The sequence below is a fragment of the Aulonocara stuartgranti genome (assembly GCF_965226115.1).
Source record: "Aulonocara stuartgranti genome assembly, chromosome: 9".
Lineage (NCBI taxonomy): Eukaryota > Metazoa > Chordata > Actinopteri > Cichliformes > Cichlidae > Aulonocara > Aulonocara stuartgranti.
Genome location: NC_138960.1, coordinates 6,301,289 through 6,323,868, shown reverse-complemented (window position 1 = coordinate 6,323,868; position 22,580 = coordinate 6,301,289). Strand labels below are relative to the sequence as shown.

Sequence of the window (22,580 nt, the reverse complement as noted above, 5' to 3'; positions counted from 1 at the left end):
GCCCACCAGGTATTAAAGCCATAAAGACTTTGAATGAAAACAAATGCTGTTGTGACAGTGATGTACACTGTCTTGTTGGTATATGTATGATTTCTATACATTTTACATCAGATAAAAACTTTGGTTGTAAGATTTAGATAATTATTTAATAAAAGCTAGATATTTTAAATGAGAGTAAGAAAGAAAAGTATTTCTTTGTGCCCCCCTCTCCCTGTTAATGCCCTACCTGGCCCCCTGGCAAAACTTTCCTAGATCCACCCCTGCACAGTTACCAGCTGTCAGCTACTGTACATAAAAAAGGATCCTGGTGTTATTTGTCTCCAAGAAACAGTTCATAACTTCCCTTCAACTCATTCATGTCACCTAAAAGGTAAACCTGTTTCTCCATCACCTGTTCAGCTCTGATGATTCAGTAAGGACATCTCCTGGTTTCATCTTCATGTTTCCCTCTCACCACATATCCAAGCCGACATCATGACCTGCAGTTTTACAGCTGTGGCTCCAGCAAACATCAGCTGATACTAGAAATTAATATTAAATAAATTCTAACAACAGCTGATCAAGCTTAAACGTGCTGCTGTTGTTTAGCGCGACATCTGCTAGTTTCCTCTTTCTGGCGCAAAGTGGGCGATAAATAAACAAGAGAGAAAAGCCGATCAGCTGATCATTGATCAGTTTCATGATTGAAGTAGCAACAGGAGAGGCAGGGGGAGAGAACGAGAGAAGAAGAGGCAGCTGTGCAGCATAACGACAGAATAACTCCAGCTTTGTGTCTTTTTTTCATTATAGCGAAAGTCCGGGACAAACTGCGTCTCTTCTCAGCTCAATACGAAATATTGTATGTAATATTTTCTCTGAATGAGGGACCATCCCATTTTTTTAAGGAGCCGTTGGCAACTCTACTAACTAACCTTATGAATAAAATAAAGTTCACTATCAGTAACATCATAGCACCCACCCAGTTGTATAAAAACTCCGTCAAGCTGGCTAGAACGCAGTACGAGTTATTGCAACTGAGGGTAAATAGTCAGCACAACGAAAATAAACTACACCTAAACTTGGTTTATATCTGACCCAGATAGACTGCAGATCATAACTTCTTACCTGAAGTTCAGTTCACCTGACACTCGGACTGGCGGCTGCCTCGGGGCTCTCCTCCTGCCTCCCCTTCCCTCATCCACCTGCTGGCCTCTGTGGAAGCACCGCCATAGCCACCACCAAACAACTGAGTTATTTTTACACATCGACCTGCATCTGGCCAATCCACCACCTCTCATTGTTCATGCCATTACAAAATAAATAAATAAATAAGTCACCGGGCACATGCCCGGTATGCCCGATGGCCAGTCCTGCTATGTTAACCTGCAACCAAATCTGCAGCTCCATACAGCAATGTTACGACTTAGATTATATCTTATAACTCATAACTCTTATCTTAGCTCCCCTCAGTAGCATACTGTCTGATATATTCGATGGCTGCAATAATTCTTTAAGTGTTATTTTTTCTTTGGTATTCTAATTTCACCGAAGTTTACTAAACTCAACAAACTTAATATTACTTACCGGGACATTTATTCTGTCCTCATTTTCTTTCACCGAAAAATTGTTTCCTGCGGTGCCGTCTTTCGTGCTTGGCTCTCCTACCTTTGCTAACGTGATGCACATAGCGCAGAAGCCGATGCTGCATTCACTTACACTCGGATATCTGAGCTTCACCGTGAAAACATAATCGGACATTTGATATTTGATTGAATTTTATTGTTTTGCCTTTGGGGTGGCACCTGGGGTGGCCAGTCTGGTTGGGGGGGAAGCCTGTGCCCCCCCAGGCCACCCCGCTGGACACGCCACTGGGTGAAAATAGAGCAACAGGACCGCTGAGTCTTTGACTTTATTTATGTTCTGCTGTGTTTTACTTGCATCTATTTGAAAGAGTGAGTGTAAACACAAAAAATATTTTATTTTATGTGCTGGAATGTGTAGAAAATAGGTTTAAATGTTAAACTAATTTATTCAACTCAGAGAATGTTGCATATAATTAAATTTTTGCTTGATGCATAAAGTTAAAAGATTAAAACTGATAAAACAAGTTAAAAAAAAGAGACTTTTCCATTTGATTACATTTTGTATGATGGATTATGTAGAAAAAGTAGAATTGGGCTGAAAGATCTATCGCTTTATCACAAAATATATATATATATATATATATATATATATATATATATATATATCTAGTAATAATATTGTGCAAAAGAGCATTTACAGGTTGGTGTGTGCGATGGTTTGGTGGTGTAGGTCAGTGTGTTTGCGCTTGTGTTGGTTAGTCAGTCCAGTCTCAATGTTTTTGAGGTATTTGAGTTAAGCTGAGTGATAATGTTAGTGTATGTGTGTGTGTGCGTGTTTATCAGTCAGTCCCCCTTTTTTTTTTTTGCTGAGGAGACGGATGGCGCAAACACACTGACCTACACCACCAAACCATCGCACACACCAACCTGTAAATGCTCTTTTGCACAATATTATTACTAGATATATTATATATTATTATTTTTTTTGCACTAACTTGTCTTGTAGCACCTTGGTTCCTGGAGGAACGTTGTTTCGCCTCACTGTGTATTTTTAAACTGTATATGGTTGAAGTGACAATAAAGTTGAACTTGAACTTGAACTTGAACTTGAACCTCTTCAGGTTGTAAATCGTGTTTTTAAAAAGTAACTAAGTAACTAAGTAATTAATTACTTTTGAAAATAAGTAATCAGTAAAGTAACGGGATTACTTTTTGGGGGAAGTAATCAGTAATTAGTTACTGATTACTTTTTTCAAGTAACTTAACCAACACTGTTCAATACTGAAGAAATTTAAACTTTATATGCAGAACATTGTAGAATATTTTTAAGGTTATCTGCTATAAAAAGCCAGACCAGGAAAATCTCCTTCATCTTTTTCTGTGTTTTATTCTCAGTTACTTTCACACAAAGGCATCTGCTGTGATGTTCACAATTCTGATGAAGTCAGTACTGATAAATGATCAGAATTATAATATTTCTAACTGTCTGAGGCTAAGTTGAATCGAATCAGGACTTTGAAAACCGGAATCGAATGGATTATAGAAATCAGTGATGATACCCAGCCCTAGTGAGCAGCCTAGGCACGACAGAAGTGGTTGTAGCTGTAATAGGAAAAGAACTATTGCTAACTTTTCTGTTAAGTTAAGGCCTGATCCTTCTGAAATTCATAGCCAGTGCTCTGACACGGTGTCATCAATCTTTAAATGCTGAAAAAGAACAGTGTATCCAGAAAAACACATTATATTATATAAATTATTATAAAATTTGTGTGCGCCTAACTTTTGTGCCAGTACGCCTAACTTTGAAAAGTTAGGCGTACCAGTACGCCCATGGCAAAAAGTTAGTCTAGAGCCCTAACAGGGGAGTAACACCAGGCTGCTCTTTGTTGACTTTAGCTATCTTAAGATGTATGCAGTATGAAGTTTACTTCCAACAAAGGAAAAGGAAAACAAAAAAGCTGAAACTTATGGAACCTGAACTGGAAATATAAACTAGGAATAGGAAACGCTGGGAAACATGAGAAAAGTAAACTCTCAGGAGGTAACAGGAGGTAACTGATCCTTGAAATACAAGGACCAGGGGCCTGTTCTTCGTACCGCGCTAAGTGAGTTAGCTGGATGAGATTGTTGACGATTTCGCGTGATCCTGGATCGTTCGGTTCCCCGAAGCCCATCCGGGACTTGCTGTCATAGCAACAGAGCCGTAAGCGTAAACCTGCTGGGGAGCAGGTTTACTTTATGTAAACAGGATTAGATCGTGGCCACGCAGGTATGTCCGCGTCATTCATACGAAAGCAACAGCGATATTCCACCACTGTTTCACCATAAATAAATAACATCAATGTAACTAAAGATAATGCAGCACTTGATCCTTTTATTGATTTCACACAGATACATACAGGTCATTCCCTAAAAAAGGGAAATGTACTATTAACATTCTATTACATGTATGTGATTATTACAGATGTAATTCATATTTCAGAGTAGTAATTGTAAATTACTTCGTGTAATCAAGATGAGAGACCACGGCTATAAAAGCGAAGGTGGATTTGGGAAGTCTGTCGCAGCCATGTCCTGTCCGTTTACGCGAGCAACCCATTGCGGAAGGTGCAAGATTGATAAGGAGAGTCCTCAGAATTCAGCGTATATTGCGGGATAGACAGGATCCTTTAGCTCAGCGCGACAGTGTGCTCATAGAGAGATATCGATTTTCCCGTGAGGGTATTATTCACTTAACCAACTTGTTGACGAGGGGGTGCAGGACCACCACCTGTCTTTTTTTTTGCTCTGCCCTTTTCTTGGTTGCTGTTATGAACAAACAAACAGAGTATTCCAGGGTCTCTTTCCAAGAGACGACAAGCAATATAAGTGATAAATATTACCATTCTGTAGAATATTCTTATATTTCACTTTTACTTGTTCCCATGTTCTAGTGGGTCCTGTTGTGGCTCTAATGTGAAAGGGGATATAATATAACATATTATAATATAATATAATGTAATATAATATTGGATAATATGGTGTGATATGATAAATCTACCCTACCGCCTACTGGTGTTGGCCAGAGGGGCCGATGGCGCAATATGGCAGCCTGGCTTCTGTCAGTCTGCCCCAGGGCAGCTGTGGCTACAACCGTAGCTGCCTCCACCAGTGTGTGAATGTGAGAGTGAATGAATAGTGGCATTGTAAAGCGCTTTGGGTGCCTTGAAAAGCGCTATATAAATCCACTCCATTATTATTGTTATTATTGGATTACTTACGAGTTTGATTTGTCAGCAACTTTCTGCCAGCCCTCTCTCCTTGCTTTTGCAGCCTTTGCAGTGTTCCCTTGCGTTTTAATTAAACTCTGAAACTCCTGAAATCCCTCACTCAAGAGTTCTTGCTCTGCTGCCGAAAAATACCGAGCGCGCTCCTTCGACATTTTCGCCGACCAATCAAAGGGTTGCCGATCAATGTTTCTACTATCGATGCGTAGCCCCTGTTGGGCCACCCAGTGATCTCACATTACTTCATCCAGCTATACTAATCGTCAACAACAGGTGTGTTCGGGGAACCGGAATAGCGAGCTCAGAGTTAGCGCGATGATTTGGTCTTGGATGTTTCATTTGATCTTGGATGTAGTAAGCGACGTACGAAGCACAGGGCCCAGGACTAAGATGCATGAGCTTGACTTAGAGTGAGACAATGAGACATGACTGACTGGTACAGGAGGCATTGACATAATAGAGAAAAGAGATTAGGATAGACTGGAGACAAAAGGGTACTAACACAATCAAACACGAATCAAGAACAAGAAATATAGATAACAAAAGCATTATGTTTTTTCACAAAATTAAGACCAAATAATACAAGCACTGAAGAAAAGTTTCTTAAATTGAAAAGTCCACAACAGAAACTCAAAAACTGGGACAGGACCATGACAGATGTGGAGCAGCTACACAAATTGAGAATATTTGAATACTGTTTACTGTTTACCTCCACTCTTCCTTTGAAAGATTAGAGAGAATATTCATTTCCTCATTATCATGTAGAAGGCGATAGACAGCGCTGACGTGATGGTTCTCCAAAACAGCTCGGTCATTGTAAAATAGCGCCGTGTCTGACCTGCAAATGCCACAGAAAATTTGTCATCACAGATTTTTTTCTTGTTTGGTAATATATATATATATATATATATATATATATATATATATATATATATATATATATATATATATATATATATATATACACACATATATACATATAGGTGCAGTGACTCTCAAGCTAGGCGAGTGGCTCCAGCAGATCCCGGGAACAACATCGGACATCTCTGTCCAGAAGAGCACAGTCCTAGGAACGATACTGTGCAGGTCCCTCAAGCTCCCAAGCCTCTGGTAGAGGACCCGATCTTGAAGGATTGACCGCCCGCAGGGGCGAGCGGGGAATTTTTTTTTTTTTTTTATAAAAACAATATTATGACTTTAAACACTTTATTCCACATGGTTAAGTATTGTAGAGTAGGTTAGATATAGGCAGGGACACCCAGGCAACATTAGACAATAGACAGCTAGAGAGACCCCTCTCTGGTCCTTCAGGAAGAGGGGGCCTCCCTGGGAGGGCGTTTTACAAGTAAAATTATTTACGACTTTTAAATAACACTAGAGCCCCTCAGAAACTGCAATAATTTGAATGTTGCTCAGTAGGAATTACCTGGTCTGAATATGGAAGTTATTAGTAGTCCCTGTATGCTCATAGTCATGGATGGCAGCTGCAAAAATAATGGCAAAGATCTCCAGCTCAGTTAGCCAGTGCTGAAAGAAAGTGAGATGATGCATTTTGTATGTAGTAACAAACAAACAAGCAATAAATATGAATATAATATTGCTTTACACAATTGTTAATATAAAAAAAATTCAATAGCCACTTAAATCTAAGGCTTCATGAGTTCTGTGTTTAGAATTGCTTTAAAAGTATACTGGTCTTTCTTGAACTGCAAGATTAATGGACTCCCCAAAGACAAACCTAAAGAATGATCAAAATCTGTACAAAAAAGACAAAGGTATACCAACTATTGGATTGCAGCAGTGTTTCCCCTTTAATGTTTTATCAGGATGTGGGGTAGTTTTAAGGTTTTAAATGTTGTGGCTTGCTAGCAGGTCATAACAGTAAAGAAAAAAAAGAGTCCATTACTTCAAGATATGAAAAAGTCTCTTTGAGAACTCGAAAGAAGCAAAGCAGTTTTCCTGGTTACATTTTAAATCACCATTAACCAAGCAAGACTTACCATTATTCCACTCTTAATGAGCAGGTAATGGACCGTTTGTGTGACATCAGCAGCATGTATCAAGTTGTGGTAGGGGTTTTTGTATTTGCTGTATCCCATTTCCAGTGACTCCACAAATGATGTGAGTGCAGAGGTAGGAATCTGATATTGAGACAATGCAGGAGAGAAGCATGATGACTGCAAAATTAAGTCGTATATGATTACATCACTTTAAAAGATAACACCACATAAAAAACAAAACAAAAAGTCATTTATAGTCTGTATGGGAAATTTTTTCACAAGGTTATTAAAGTATTGCACTTCTTAAACAAAACTGCAGACCTTGTTGTTTTAGAATTAGAAATTCCCTTTAAAACTTAAAATAATATGAGGGTCAATCATTTAAATGATATATGGAAGCTGTCTTTATTTGAGTTTACCTTGAAACGATTAATCAGGTTATATCTGTTGAGCAGTTCAAAGAAGACAATTTTCAGAGCATGGTTTCCGCTGGCATCATTCAGTGCAAACACATCAAACGACCACATATCTACATGCTACAGACACATAGAAACCAGTTTTATTATCATTTGAATAACATAAACGAGTGTGTCCTTGTGTACCTTGTCTTACCTAAGTCATACACAAAATGGCAGTTTTTGTTCCTGCATATTAGTATGGTAGATAGAAAACTTTTTCCCTGGCCTTAATCTGTTAACTCTCTATTGTATAACTTGCTCATGACATTTTAATACTGAGATTAAAACTGAATGCAGACTCACATACATGTCACTGATTTTATTTTTAAAGAAATCACCAAGTACATGTGCATTTATACCTTAAGCATAGTGATGACATTTAGGGAATAACTGAGACCAGTCATGTTGGAGGTTCGTCTGAACATCCTGTAACCCACAGACAAAAGTACACAGCAACACAAGCACACACCAAATGAACAAATGCACTATGCCCAGTATGGTAACTCATTTATTAATTTGAATATGTTACATTTATTTTGGAGAAGGAATAATCAGAGGCAATTTTTTTTTTTTTTAAATCCATCCCCAAAATAGAAGATCCCCAGAGTTTTGAAGCAGTACTGCAATATTAGGCCAAATAATAAAGAAAGATTAACTTTTGTTTATTCTAAATTGTTATTCAGTCTAAGGGGAAAATAAATCTATTCTATTAAAACCTTGTCAACCTCAATTTTTTTTACCATTCCATTTTCTATATTGATAAAGTAATGTTTATATTTCTGGCATTACTTCTATAATCTGCGTAATTTATTTTGAGAATAATATGTGTTGTACTGAGTGGTTCGGATTGGCTCCCAAGCCATTCTAATATAATATCTGTTGACCTGAGTTGCGGCCATAATATGCTATTCAAAGGTAAAGGGGTAATTCAAAGCTATTACTAGGTACTAAATAGATTTTCTCTGATCACTCCAGTATCCCAAGAGCTCAGAGACAAGTTGTTAGTTTAACTGCTGATTCTTAATTAACTTTTGGGATGTAAGATAGCTGAAGAACATCAAGATAGATTTAAGATTAATTCTAATTGGTGGATGTGACTGGTAGTGCAACAAGTGTTCATCAAGTCTAGAGAAATGATATATATGCCAGTCCATTTCTATTGTTTGTGTCTTATCCATGGAAACAAAATGATGCATCTCGGGGCCTTATCCAAATTGTTCACTGTATGTTAATCAAAACCATTACAAGAAAAAAGTACCATTTGGCCGAACTTCTCAACATATGTTTTAGTTACAGAAATGTGTGATGCTTTTTTTTTTCAAATAAATAGACAAGAAAATAGAAAAACAAATGTACACACTTTTTATTGCTACCTAGGCTTCTGTTCTGTTACTATGCTGACTTGTTAAACTGACTTGTATTTTTTATAGCTGTCTTAAGCCAAACCTCTCCACAAAGATCCCAGCCTGTACTGCACGGACGATGCTGCGGAAGTGTGGTTTGTCTTCACTGTGGTGTAGCAACAGGGTTCTCTGCCGTGTAAAAGTGGAGGCCAACCAGTCACGAACCTCCAGTGGTACAGAGTCTGACTGGATATCACTCAGCTCATCATCTTGGTGCCCCAGTTGTCTGCAAGACCATTCACAAAAACACTGAATGTACATTTTCATCTTCTAAAATAATTAATCTATCATCCTCATCTTAAATGAACCAAGCCAAGCCAAGTTTAATTAAAACAGCACTTTAAAATGGCAAGTTGTGACCAAAGAGCTTCACATTAAGGACAAAATAAAATGAAATAAAATAAAATAAAATATTTGTAGAGAAACCTGTGAGTGACAATGCTCAGGACTTTTTATGCGTATGCTGTGGCCAGTGCCATCCTCTATGCTGGTAAAAGAGACACCTTTGAAACTTCAGGTCAGGAGTTCAACTCCCAACCAGAGCATCTTTATCCAGAAAAGTTCCCTAGGCTAGACCCCCCCAATGTAACCAAGACCACACCACAGTGAACAGTAGATGCTTGGATACAAGATAGACAGCCACAAGGAGCAGTACTGTCATACCTGAGGCCATGAAAACTGGTAAAATGGGAGACGCCCCCTAGGCTAGTCAAGAATGACCAAGCTAAGATCCTGTGGGACTTAAAGATACAGACGGACAAGCTGGTGATGGCTAACCACCCGGAAATAATAGTGGTGGACAACCAGAGGAAGACGGCTGTAGCGATAGATGTAGCCATACCAAATGACAAACACATCAGAAAGAAGGAACATGAGAAGCTGGAAAAGTACCAAGGGCTCAGAGAAGAACTCAAGAAGAGTGAAGGTAACAGTGGTCCCTGTGGTAATTTGAGCATTTGGTGCACTGACCCTAAAGCTAGGTGACTGACTCCAGCAAATCCCAGGAACAAAATCCTAAATCTTTGTCCAGAAGAGCACACTCCAAGGAACAGCAAAGATACTGCGCAGGACCCTCAAGCTCCCAGGCCTCATAATATGTTTGGCATAGCGCAACATATAAAAAAGTTTTATTGCATTGTGAGTATTACATTGTCTTATTGAAATACTGACTATTTTATTTTTCCACCACTGATTAAAGTCTATACATGGGGAAATTAGCTAAAAGCTCCTTACCTGTTTTCCTCAGAACAGAGAGATTCAAGGAGACAGGCGGCAAACTCCAGGTTTTTCTTCAGTTCCACCACAGATGCTTCTCCCTTCTCCAGCTGTTTAACAAGACACCGTAACCTAGAACAAATAGCCCATATCTCAGTATCACCTCAAAACTGTTAACACACCATGTGCTTGAGATCTTAACTCTCCCGGAGAACAAATCACTTATTGCCAAAACCAAATGGGAGAAAGGTCTGGAGTATTCCTTTGAAGATAGTGCTGGGTTAACCTTCCAAACCTCCCAAAAATAATGTGGGCTTTATAGATAATTGAGAAATTTTGAGAAAACCTTGGTCGCAGCAAAGGGCTGCCCCTCCCTGAACCTGGTTCAGCATTTTCTCGTGCACAGGGTCTATTGTCTTGATGTGAGCTTTCTACTCAGGGTTTTTTCTTCCAGTTCAGAGCAGAAATGTTTCTGTTAAGAAAATGGCTGTTGTTTCCCCCCACCCAATTTTAATTATAAGCTAAATATATTTCTACTAATGTAATTAGTTTGCTAACAGCAACAGGGATGAGTCAGTGAAAATTTCGCTTTTTTTTTTGGAATAGTGTGTGCAGTGGCGTGTCTAGAAAATTTTTGTTGGGGGGCCAGGTAGGGGCACAGATTTGGAGAAGGGTGGCAGATGTAATTGGCAGATAATGTTTAAAAAAAAAATTCTACCAACCGTTAACCATAATTCAATAATCCTATAAACCTAATAACCGAATGCGCTTTTAACTCTTATTAGAATGAGATTTTAACCACTATGGTGCAAAGTTTTTAGATACTGCGTTGATAAAGTACAAGAGATACAATCAGTCAGTGTTTACTCAGCATTCAAGGACAGCAATATTTGCATAGTATTTTTACTGACATATAGTGCACATATGTTTTGGGCAAAAACATTTTTGAATATTAAAATACAAACATTTGTAACAAACAATTGACAAATTAGCCAATGCCAATTGCAAAACTTTGTGCCTATTAAAAAAAGAAGATAATCTTCTCACAAACTGGTGATTTTGAAACAGGAAAAAAGTGGGGAAACAACTGAAAAGACTAACATTTGAATAAAACCTGAAAGCAAGTAAATACTTGCTATGCTGCCTTATGGTAAACTTTGGTAATATTGATCAAGAACAACACTGGCTGATGATGAAATACAGTCAGCTGGCATGGTGACACTGCCAGTATTAACCTGTAGGGCTGGACTGGGACAGAAAATCGGGCATTTTGACTAGAGACCGGCCCACCAGGGCCCTATTTCAGGAAGCCGGTTTAGAAAACTCAGAGTGAAAAACGATACTCAGGGTTGAGTAACCCCGAACTGTCCAACTCGGAATATTCGGTTTCAGAAAGGCTGATAACAATTAGTTCAATCAACGCGGAGTTGCTTTAACCCCAAGTTAAGCACGCGCACGAGGATACATAAAGCCCTGATTAGTGGAGCACAGATTAAGCGAGTCACCATGGAGACGGAGGGAAAGAAGGCGCGGTCAATGTATTTTACAGCGCTTGAGGCCGAAATTCTGATGGCAGCATATGCCGATAACATGCAAATTCCACAGAAAAAAAGTAACACAGCCTCAGCTGCAAAAGAAAGGGAGCATGCACGGCAAAACAAAGCGTCAATGCGTGAGTGTTAATTTAAACATTGATCTAGGGATTTCCACCCATTTAACACGTTATTTTATTTTATTTTATTTTATTTTTTATTTCATACATTTTATTTTGTGATGTGATGTGAGCGCAGGTGCAACCCAACAGGCCCCAAACGTTCCTGGCAGCAAGTAAAAATGAAATATAAAAATATAGTCCAAACAGGTAAGGTGTAATTGTATTATGAGTAGGGATGGGTATCGTTTAGGTTTTATCCGATACCGGTGCCAAATCGGTACTTTTGAAACGGTGCCGGTGCTTAAACGGTGCTCGAACCGGTGCTTAAAGAATGGAGAACACAAACTTTGTCCAAAAACCTCTCATGTTCAGCTGGTTTTTTTTGTAAAAAGATAACAATGTGTGCCTTTTCTGCAGCTATGTGGCATATATGTTTAACTGTTTCCCACTTTTTCTTTGGTCATTTTAGCCTTTTTGGCCAGGGTGAAGGGAGTATCTGCCATCAAACAAGAAGACAGCCGCATGTAGCTATGATGATGTTTGCTAGTTCACCTTACATGCATTAATGTAATAACGTGGTTAGCCTACTCAACGTAAATTACACACGAACAACATGAAGCTACTCATGCAGAGAAGAACGGCTGCTGCTGCATCATCATCCTCATCATTTCTGCTACACTGGCAGGGCTAGGGGCCAGGACTCTATTCTTCGGGTTTTTGGGGGATGTTGCTCCGGGTCCGATAACTGGCAACCCACCCGACGTGCACGGTGTGAGGTCTCACAGCAAGCTATCAAATATGGCGCATTTCTCGGCTTTTAAAAAAAACGCTATGCGTCGCCAGCTGTTTAATCGGATTCTTGGTGTTACCTCCTTTGACAGTATCACAGTATCAGCTTAAAGCACTTGTTACAGGCTGCTGAGTTTGCATATTTTGCTGTGAAGTACAGCCAGACTTTTGACCGCTTCGCCTTGGACATTTTTAATCTGTAGCTCTGCTCTAACTGAACGTACGTACCTGGCCCCGCCTACTATCCTCGGAAACGTAAAATGATTGGCTAGAAGTGTATCACAGCTCAGGAAAAAAAAAGCACCGAAATAAAGCACTGAAATGTGCGCTGCTTTTCGGTCTGCTTACTACCGTTTATGTCATGGCACCGGACACCGGTACCCATCCCTAATTATGAGCCATAGTGCTTGGTCTGTTTGTCCTATATAAATCAATTGCAGTTAGAGGTTACATTAATTTCCCCTCTGTAAGCACTTATTGAAATTATCTGAGCACATTACAAGTACATATTTGCTTACTCTGTATGCTCAAATGTGACCCGTTATAGCCAACAGAAAAAAGCGGAGGCCCGAAAAACAGGTGGGGGTCCTCCACCACCACCACTCACAGAGGCTGAGCAGTTGGCTTCCACATTTGTGATAATGTTGGCAGCATCACATATGATCTTCACAGTGCAGAGAACACAAATTAGCATCCATTACTATAATGAAATAATTTGTTAGTTTGAAATGCTACAGGGAACTATGTACCTGTACATTAATGCTGTGGAAAGACTTCCTGTTCACATAGTCTCCTTCATTTACTGAAGGAGCAATGATTGGAATGTGAGTGCCATCTATACAGCCAATCACGCCTGGGAACCGTGAAAATAAATGTAAAATTTAAGTAGTAGTTCAAGTATCACCACATCATGAATTAAGTTTTGTTCATCCTGATACCTGCAATTTTGTGGAATCCCTCTTTGATAAATCTTGTGGGTCTATGACCGGGGAACACCACAAACGAGTACAGGAGACGTTTCAGTGCAACTGTAACATTCCTGACTGCCCGACAGACGGTAGCCTTGGAAACGTGCTCAGCGTCACCAATATTATATAGAAAGCTCCCGTTTGCAAAAAACCGAAGTGCAATACAAATAATATGTACAGAACTGAGAGGATGTCCGCGATGTGTCACATGAGCAATATTAGGCCTGAGGATGTTATTCAAATAAATTATAGATTGTGCTGAAAAACGGTAACGTTCACACAGAAAATCATCAGGAAATGATAACATGTCCGAACGCGCTCTAATCACTCTCTCCCGGCGGAGAGCTCTGCGGAGAATTTGGGCTTCAACATCTACTGGCTCTTCAAGGAAGGGGCACGCCATGTCTGACACTTCCTACAGTCAGGTTTCCGACAAAGAGGCGGAGAAGGTCAGGGTTAGTTGAAGTAAACCTGCTAGGGGGCACGTTAGCTTCACGGAGTGTGTCGTCATAGTAACTCACTCAGAATTAATCTAAACTCGCTTTGTGAAACCGAAAACCCAGAGTTTTCGTTAACTCAGGGTTTACTTACTCAGAGTTTGCACTAAACCGGCTTCCTGAAATAGGGCCCAGGTATTAAAGCCATAAAGCCTTTGAATGAAAACAAATGCTGTTGTGACAGTGATGTACACTGTCTTGTTGGTATATGTATGATTTCTATACATTTTACATCAGATAAAAACTTTGGTTGTAAGATTTAGATAATTATTTAATAAAAGCTAGATATTTTAAATGAGAGTAAGAAAGAAAAGTATTTCTTTGTGCCCCCCTCTCCCTGTTAATGCCCTACCTGGCCCCCTGGCAAAACTTTCCTAGACCCGCCCCTGCACAGTTACCAGCTGTCAGCTACATAAAAAAGAATCCTGGTGTTATTTGTCTCCCAGAAACAGTTCATAACTTCAACTCATCCATGTCACCTAAAAGGTAAACCTGTTTCTCCATCACCTGTTCAGCTCTGATGATTCAGTAAGGACATCTCCTGGTTTCATCTTCATGTTTCCCTCTCACCACATAACCAAACCGACATCATGACCAGCAGCTTTACAGCTGTGGCTCCAGCAAACATCAGCTGATACTAGAAATTAATATTAAATAAATTCTAACAACAGCTGATCAAGCTTAAACGTGCTGCTGTTGTTTAGCGCGACATCTGCTGGTTTCCTCTTTCTGGCGCAAAGTGGGCGATAAATAAACAAGAGAGAAAAGCCGATCAGCTGATCATTGATCAGTTTCATGATTGAAGTAGCAACAGGAGAGGCAGGGGGAGAGAACGAGAGAAGAAGAGGCAGCTGTGCAGCGTAACGACAGAACAACTCCAGCTTTGTGTCTTTTTTTCATTATAGCGAAAGTCCGGGACAAACTGCGTCTCTTCTCAGCTCAATACGAAATATTGTATGTAATATTTTCTCTGAATGAGGGACCATCCCATTTTTTTAAGGAGCCGTTGGCAACTCTACTAACTAACCTTATGAATAAAATAAAGTTCACTATCAGTAACATCATAGCACCCACCCAGTTGTATAAAAACTCTGTCAAGCTGGCTAGAACGCAGTACGAGTTATTGCAACTGAGGGTAAATAGTCAGCACAACGAAAATAAACTACACCTAAACTTGGTTCATATCTGACCCAGATAGACTGCAGATCATAACTTCTTACCTGAAGTTCAGTTCACCTGACACTCGGACTGGCGGCTGCCTCGGGGCTCTCCTCCTGCCTCCCCTTCCCTCATCCACCTGCTGGCCTCTGTGGAAGCCCCGCCATAGCCACCACCAAACAACTGAGTTATTTTTACACATTGACCTGCATCTGGCCAATCCACCACCTCTCATTGTTCATGCCATTACAAAATGAATAAATAAATAAGTCACCGGGCACATGCCCGGTATGCCCGATGGCCAGTCCAGCTATGTTAACCTGCAACCAAATCTGCAGCTCCATACAGCAATGTTACGACTTAGATTATATCTTATAACTCATAACTCTTATGTTAGCTCCCCTCAGTAGCATACTGTCTGATATATTCGATGGCTGCAATAATTCTTTAAGTGTTATTTTTTCTTTGGTATTCTAATTTCACCGAAGTTTACTAAACTCAACAAACTTAATATTACTTACCGGGACATTTATTCTGTCCTCATTTTCTTTCACCGAAAAATTGTTTCCTGCAGTGCGTCTTTCGTGCTTGGCTCTCCTACCTTTGCTAATGTGATGCACATAGCGCAGAAGCCGATGCTGCATTCACTTACACTCGGATATCTGAGCTTCGCCGTGAAAACATAATCGGACATTTGATATTTGATTGAATTTTATTGTTTTGCCTTTGGGGTGGCACCTGGGGTGGCCAGTCTGGTTGGGGGGTGGCCTGTGCCCCCCCAGGCCACCCCGCTGGACACGCCACTGAGTGTGTGTGTGTGTGTGTGTGTGTGTGTGTGTGTGTGTGTGTGTGTGTGTGTGGTTCGATAACGTGAACCACAGTATTGTTTCGAAGTCTCACCTTGCTGGTTACTGTACTTCTGATGTTGACTCTGCATTGCTACCCCAGAGTGGCGTTATCTTGAACAGCACTTAGAATCACCATACTGGTTACACTAATATTATCAGCTACAGATGTTAGTGTGCAGAGAGGTGGTGGCAATGGTTAATGTCCTTACCCTCCAGATGTTCATAATAGGTTAGGCAGCACACAGATCAGCAATATACCCTCTTTTAACACGTAAGAACTGCATGCACATATTGATTGAAGAGACATCTCTGTCAATATTCCCTCTAAGCTGCGCACGTGCGCAATCTCTCCCGTATGGGATTAGAACGATGCCACCTTATCCCATAGTCCAGCCAATAATGCGATTTACATTCGTATATACGCAGCTAATCAACGTCGCTGACAGGTTATGACAGCGTCCTTATGACAGCGGTGTTTTAGCAAGCAAAGCGGCATGGCTGATGTGGAGTGAAGCCACGTTAATGACAACGTGGACAACCATTGGAGATGTGAGCAGGACAGACGGAACAATTGACGGAAAAACGACAGGAGAGGTCTCAGTGTCTCACTCCAACTTTGTTGATAGGCCACGTAAAACCAGAGTTATAATAAAAAATATCTGCAATGTTTGGTTTTCTTCCTGAATACTGTCGTTGTTTATATTTACTGCGGGAAGAAACGGTAAAAACGACGTTTTATAAGAAAAAAGGCTCGAAAGCGCTCTCCGCCTGTGAGCAAAAACAAACTCCATCCCCGTCTCCCTTTCCTATTCGTCCAAAAAAGTACCATGTCGACCAATCAAAAAATGATATGGCAACGTGGCATCTAGTTGTTGTTTTTTTTTTTTTCTTTCTGCCTGTCCAGTTTGGCTCTTTTGCCATCAGAATTGTTGTCTAAAGGCAAAGAAAGATGCCCAACGGATTTACTTTACCAAATTGACCATCCCAGCCTTGCCGTAATGGCCTATTTGATTCACCTTTTATTGTTTATTTTATTTTCACTTGCTGAATACGGGACAGACTTGACTGGAGGAAAGAAGGGGAGAAAGAAAGAGGGAAAGAGAAACAGCTGAGAAGAGGGACGGGGGAGAAGGGCAAAAAACAAAAACCAACAGAACGGGCAGAAAAAAAAAAGAAAAAAAATACATATATCAATCACCTGGGTCACCTGCTGAGAAAGAAAAAAGAAAACAAGCAGAAGAGAACAAGAGTAATAGAATAAACAACATCACAATGATATATGGGAATATGACAGTAAATACTAAATATTAAACATTATTGTGCAGCACAGAAGATCAACAGAACACAGTGTGCTTTGAGGTAGGAGCCAAAAAGGGTGTAGTTTGTGGGTGTGATCACCTGTGTGTACACCTGTGAGCATGGACGCGCTTGTTTTTTTTAAAAGGTTCCTTCATGTAATGATCTGCTAGAGGGTGTGGGGGGGCCACAGCCCCGTCCTCCAGGGCATGAAGCAGGTATGGAGGAGATCAAAACTCCAGACATCCAGAGGCCCCCAGAACACAAGAGACCAAGGAAGACCAACAGAGGGGCAGCCGCGCCACTGTCCCAGAAAGAGCTGAGGAGAGTCCCAGATGAGGGCTCACTCAGCAGCCGCGGAGCAGAAGCCAGGGGGAGTTGCAGTGACGCGCCCGTGAGCTCCGCTGTGCCTGAGTGACCGAGCCCCAGGCCGAGAGGCCGGGGGCACCCCACCTCCGAAGTGGCCCGAGCGAGCCCCAGGCTCCAGGCCCCGATAAGCGGCCGCCAAGGAGCATCTAGTTGTTAAGAAACGGGGGGAAGTTTTGGGAGTGACGGCGGTGCTTTGAGATGTGAGAGATTTGAGACGTTTAGCGCAAATCTTGTGTCGTTAGTGTGTAGTGTAGTTTTGTTGTGTGTGTCAGAACAATGAGGCGACTGCTGAATGTTACAGATGTTACAGGAGTGATACATCTCCTGTTGTCAGGCCTGCAGGTATCAGGCTGTTGTTCTCCTTTATCTCATAGTGGACAGGGTGTCCATTTAACGCTAAGTTCCTTACAAAGACATATTTTCAAAAAAGGGAAGTATTTTTATAATCCAACCATATCTGAGCAAGAACATGAAAACACACATGAGAATCCACAGAGAGACAGAGGTTAATATTAACTATTGACTGAATGCTTTGTGCTGCATAAAGAAATGGTGAGTGAAAAAAGTTGAAGGAGAAACAATACTAAACTTAACTTAACTTAAATATCCTGAGCCACAACTGAGCCAGCAGTCTGAGTAAAGATCTACATCTGTGATACCATACTATAAGCTCTTTAAGATGAGATGGGTCCTGATTATTGATGTGTAGAATGATTACAAATTTATAGTTTGGATTTAAAAAACTGAATTATTGATTTGGAATGATCAATTATTATCTTACCATTTAGAGAAGAGCTCCTGTCCAATCTGATGGTGCTTTTCTGTAACAGTACCTCATAAAACTTGAAAGTGGCAAAAAGGGCTGATCTACAATATTACTAGAGCTGGGCGATAGAACGATAACGATATGTATCGCGATATAACTTTTACTCGATAGAGAAATTAAGCTATCGCGATAGACCTCGCCGCTCTTGTCCTCTTAAAAAAAAAAAAAAAAAAGGTCAGCCAATCCAAATTAAGTAGCGCAGAGCCGAACCAATCACAGCCGCAGCGTCACGTCGCGTGACTTGTTACGTACAGCACAAGTGCCAAGCTGCACGTGTGTTTGTTTGGGAAGCAGCCAGCGGGTAATGGAGCCAGCGCGTAATGGAGGAAATGAGTGTGCCGACTAGAAAAATCAACCGAGCGTGACCGAAGAGAAAACAGATGATGGTTCCAATGCCGGAGAGATTGTCGAACAGAAGAGCCATAGAAGTTCCGTAGTGTGAAGGTATTTCGGCTATTTCAAGTCTGACAAAAAACAGAGTAGCGTGCACTGTAAATTGTGCCGAAAGCAAGTCTGGAAATACAATAAACTGGTGCATGCGTCACACTGTGCGTCACGTTATTGTTTCGGTGAAATGAACTTCTACAATACTGTTACTGTTAATTGTACTCTCTGCAGTGTTTAAATGCTTACATATACACACAGTCCACACATACGACTCTGTTCTGCTTCTATGCCCCAGCTTTGTTTACTTTTTCCCACCGAGGCTTCTGATTGGCCAACATTTCTGCACGGTTAGGAATCTAGCGCCACCTGCTGTAGCAATGGGAATTGCATTTACCTGTGTGTTCCACCCGGGGTCTTGAGAGTGTAACACCGGAAGGTGAGAACCGGAGACTCATGACTGTTTATTAAGAGTTTAATAAAAGTTTACCTCGGAGGAGGGAAAGTTCAACCGAGCATCTTGTGAAGTTTATAGAGAGAACAAGATGAAACATGGTGGCAGCGGGGTCTAGAGTGATCCACACTGCGCTTTGAAGACAACAGATTGAGCGGACGGTATCGACGCGTCCAGCTAGGCTAGTTAGCCTCGGAGGTGCTAACGGCTCAGGACAGCAAGTGAGACGCTGACGAGAAGAGCGCAGCGGCGTCTACGATGGATGGATTGAAGCCACCCGCACAGTGGAGTATGGATTCAGTGAACCTGTCTAAAGCGTGGAAAACATGGAAAGAAGAGTTTACACTCTACACGGAACTAGCTCTGCCGGATGCTGAGGAAAAGGCGAGAGTGAAGCTGTTTTACTATCTGATCGGGGAACGGGGCAGGGAGCTCTGTGGAACGCTGATCGGAGCTGAGGCAAGAGTAACAGTAAGTGAGCTGATGAGAAAAATCGATGAACACTGTAATCCCAAAGTTAATGAGACTGTCGAGAGATACAGATTTTTTGCACGCAATCAGGCTCCTGGAGAAAATATTGATAAATATGTTACGGACCTGAGAATGCTGGCGGGCACCTGCAACTTTGGACAATTAAAAGACTCACTGATCAGAGACAGGATCGTCTGTGGCACGAACAGCTCCGGTTGGAGGGAAAGGTTGCTCAGAGAAGAGAACCTCACATTAGACAGATGTCTAGATATTTGTAGAGCAATGGAGATTTCAAGAGAATACAACAAAACAATAGCGGGACAGGCTGTAGAGGAACTGCATGCAGTAAAACAAAAAGAGAGAAAAAGACTGGATAAAGAGATATCATGCAGATTTTGTGGAAGAGCACATGAAAGACTCAAATCAAAATGCCCAGCATATGGAAAAAAATGCAAAAAATGTGGCAAAGAAAATCATTTTGCTATAGCATGCAGGAGTAAAAGCAGACAGAGTGAAAATGGAAAAAAGATCCACACAGTGACGGAGCAGGACTCGGATTCCTGTGAGGACATAATGACTGTCACAGCTATGACACAGACTGCAGTAGAAGTGAACCAGATCAAAGAATCAGACATGAAAAAACGAGAACAGCTGTTTGCAGGCATGATGATTGGCAACAGCCTGGTCAAGTTTCAAGTTGACTGTGGTGCAACCTGCAACGTTATTCCCATCAACTTGTTGAACCCGAACATCAAAATGGAGCACACAGACAAGGTTCTTGTGATGTACAATAAGTCAAAGCTGTGTCCATTAGGAAAGTGTAAGGTCAAGCTGACAAACCCAAGAAACAACAAAAAGTACAGAGTCGAGTTCCAAGTGGTAGAGGAGGATTGTAAAACACCTCTACTTGGGAGAACAGCTAGTGAAGCGATGAAGCTAATACAAGTTAAATATGATAACATCTGTGCTTTGGACAGCTCAGTGACAACAGCTCCATCAGAGAACAACGCATGGTTGTTGGAAGAGATAAAGACTGAGTTTCAGGATGTGTTTACAGGAGATGGATGTTTGCAAGGTGAATATGAGCTGGAAATCGACACAACAGTGCAGCCCGTCAAACTGCCAAAACGCAGAGTCCCAGTGTCGATGATGAAACCACTGAAAGAGGAACTGATGAGCCTTGCAGACAGACAAATAATAGCACCAGTGGAAGGTAGTACTGATTGGATCAGTGGGATGGTGACAGTGCAGAAGCCAAATGGCAAACCCAGGATATGTATTGACCCAAGACCGCTTAACAAAGCTTTGAAGCGTAGTCACTTCCCGTTACCGACAATAGATGACATCTTGCCAGATGTGTCAAAAGCGAAAGTTTTCACAGTTTGTGATGTGAAACATGGCTTTTGGCATGTGAAGCTTACAGAAGAGTCAAGCCATCTCACGACATTCGCAACACCATTTGGTCGCTTTCGTTGGCTGAGAATGCCGATGGGGATCAGCCCAGCGCCAGAGGTCTTTCAGCGCAAACTGATGCAAGCGTTAGAGAACCTGCCAGGCACATACATCATTGCTGATGACATCCTGATCACTGGAAAAGGAGAGACGACTGAGTTGGCAGAAATGGATCATGACAGAAACCTGAGACTTTTCCTGGAACGCTGCAGAGAGAGAAACATCAAATTAAATGTGGAAAAACTCAAGCTTAGAAGACAGGAAGTACCATACATCGGACATCTACTCACAGCAGAGGGGCTGAGCGCTGACCCAGAGAAGGTACGGGCCATCACAGAGATGCCAGCACCAACGGACATAAAAGGGGTGCAGAGACTAGTTGGAATGGTCAACTATTTATCAAAGTTTTACAAGCATCTGTCAGACGACTGTGAGCCTCTCAGACAACTGACGCACAGAGATAGCCTATGGGAGTGGACAGACGTGCAGGAAGATGCATTTAAAAGACTGAAAGAAAAACTAACACAAGTCCCAGTTTTGAAATATTACAGCCCTGAAGAAGAGCTGACGCTGCAGTGTGATGCCAGCGAGACAGGACTGGGAGCAGCTCTGACTCAACATGGAAAACCAGTGGCATTTGCAAGTCGTGCATTGACGCTCACTGAACGAGGTTATGCACAAATTGAAAAGGAATGCTTAGCTATTGTGTTTGGGATGGAGAAATTCCACCAATATACATATGGTCGTCTTGTGAGAGTGCAATCAGACCACAAGCCACTCGAGAACATTATTAAAAAGCCACTGTTACATGCACCTAAGAGACTGCAAAGGATGCTATTAAGGCTGCAAAAATATGATATAACCATAACATATGTTCCAGGCCGGGACATGCTACTTGCTGATACGCTGAGTAGGGCCTACCTGCAGGATAGCATCAAAAGCCAGACAGAGTTGGAGACAGAATGTGTCAACATGGTGGACTATGTACCTGTTTCAACAGAAAGCATGGACAGAATACGGGCAGGGACGAGAACCGACCACACACTACAAACGCTGATAAAAGCAATACAAAAGGGGTGGCCGGCCTGTAAGAAAGATGTACCTGTTGAAATAACCCAGTCTTTGCAGGATGAACTGAGCACACAGGATGGATTGGTCTTCAAGGGAGAGAGAGTGGTGATTCCAGAAGCACTGCAGGCAGATATAACCCAGCGAATTCACTCAACACACATCGGCACAGAAGGGTGCCTCAGGAGAGCTAGAGACTGCGTCTACTGGCACGGTATGAACGACCACATCAAAAAGTACATCGCTACATGTGACATATGTCGGTCTGTGGATGCAAAACAACAGAAAGAGACACTAAAACCACACGAGCCGACCACCAGACCATGGACCAAAGTGGGGACAGATTTATTCAACTTTGAGGGTAGGGACTACCTAATAACTGTTGATTATTACTCCAACTTTTGGGAGATAGATTATCTACCTGATACCAAGTCGAGTACTG

At 41.4% G+C, this 22,580-nt stretch overlaps 1 protein-coding gene across 6 annotated transcripts in view; it reads right to left on the bottom strand.

Annotated features, from left to right (window-relative positions):
- The window catches only part of pde1ca (phosphodiesterase 1C, calmodulin-dependent a), a 35,632-nt gene extending 19,919 nt beyond the window's left edge, over positions 1–15,713 (bottom strand). For 3 of the 6 annotated variants that reach the window (XM_082545834.1, XM_082545836.1, XM_082545839.1), the window contains exons 1-8: positions 15,033–15,713; positions 9,923–10,036; positions 8,733–8,915; positions 7,646–7,712; positions 7,248–7,364; positions 6,829–6,969; positions 6,255–6,355; positions 5,538–5,666 (exon numbers count right to left, since the gene is read on the bottom strand). In XM_082545834.1, the coding sequence (XP_082401960.1) occupies positions 5,538–5,666; positions 6,255–6,355; positions 6,829–6,969; positions 7,248–7,364; positions 7,646–7,712; positions 8,733–8,915; positions 9,923–10,036; positions 15,033–15,205 (1,025 nt within the window). In that variant the 5' untranslated portion in view covers positions 15,206–15,713. The remainder of the gene's footprint in view (positions 1–5,537; positions 5,667–6,254; positions 6,356–6,828; positions 6,970–7,247; positions 7,365–7,645; positions 7,713–8,732; positions 8,916–9,922; positions 10,037–15,032) is intronic. The other 3 variants (XM_082545835.1, XM_082545838.1, XM_082545837.1) reach the window with 3 other exon arrangements.
- Positions 15,714–22,580: the final 6,867 nt, after the last annotated feature.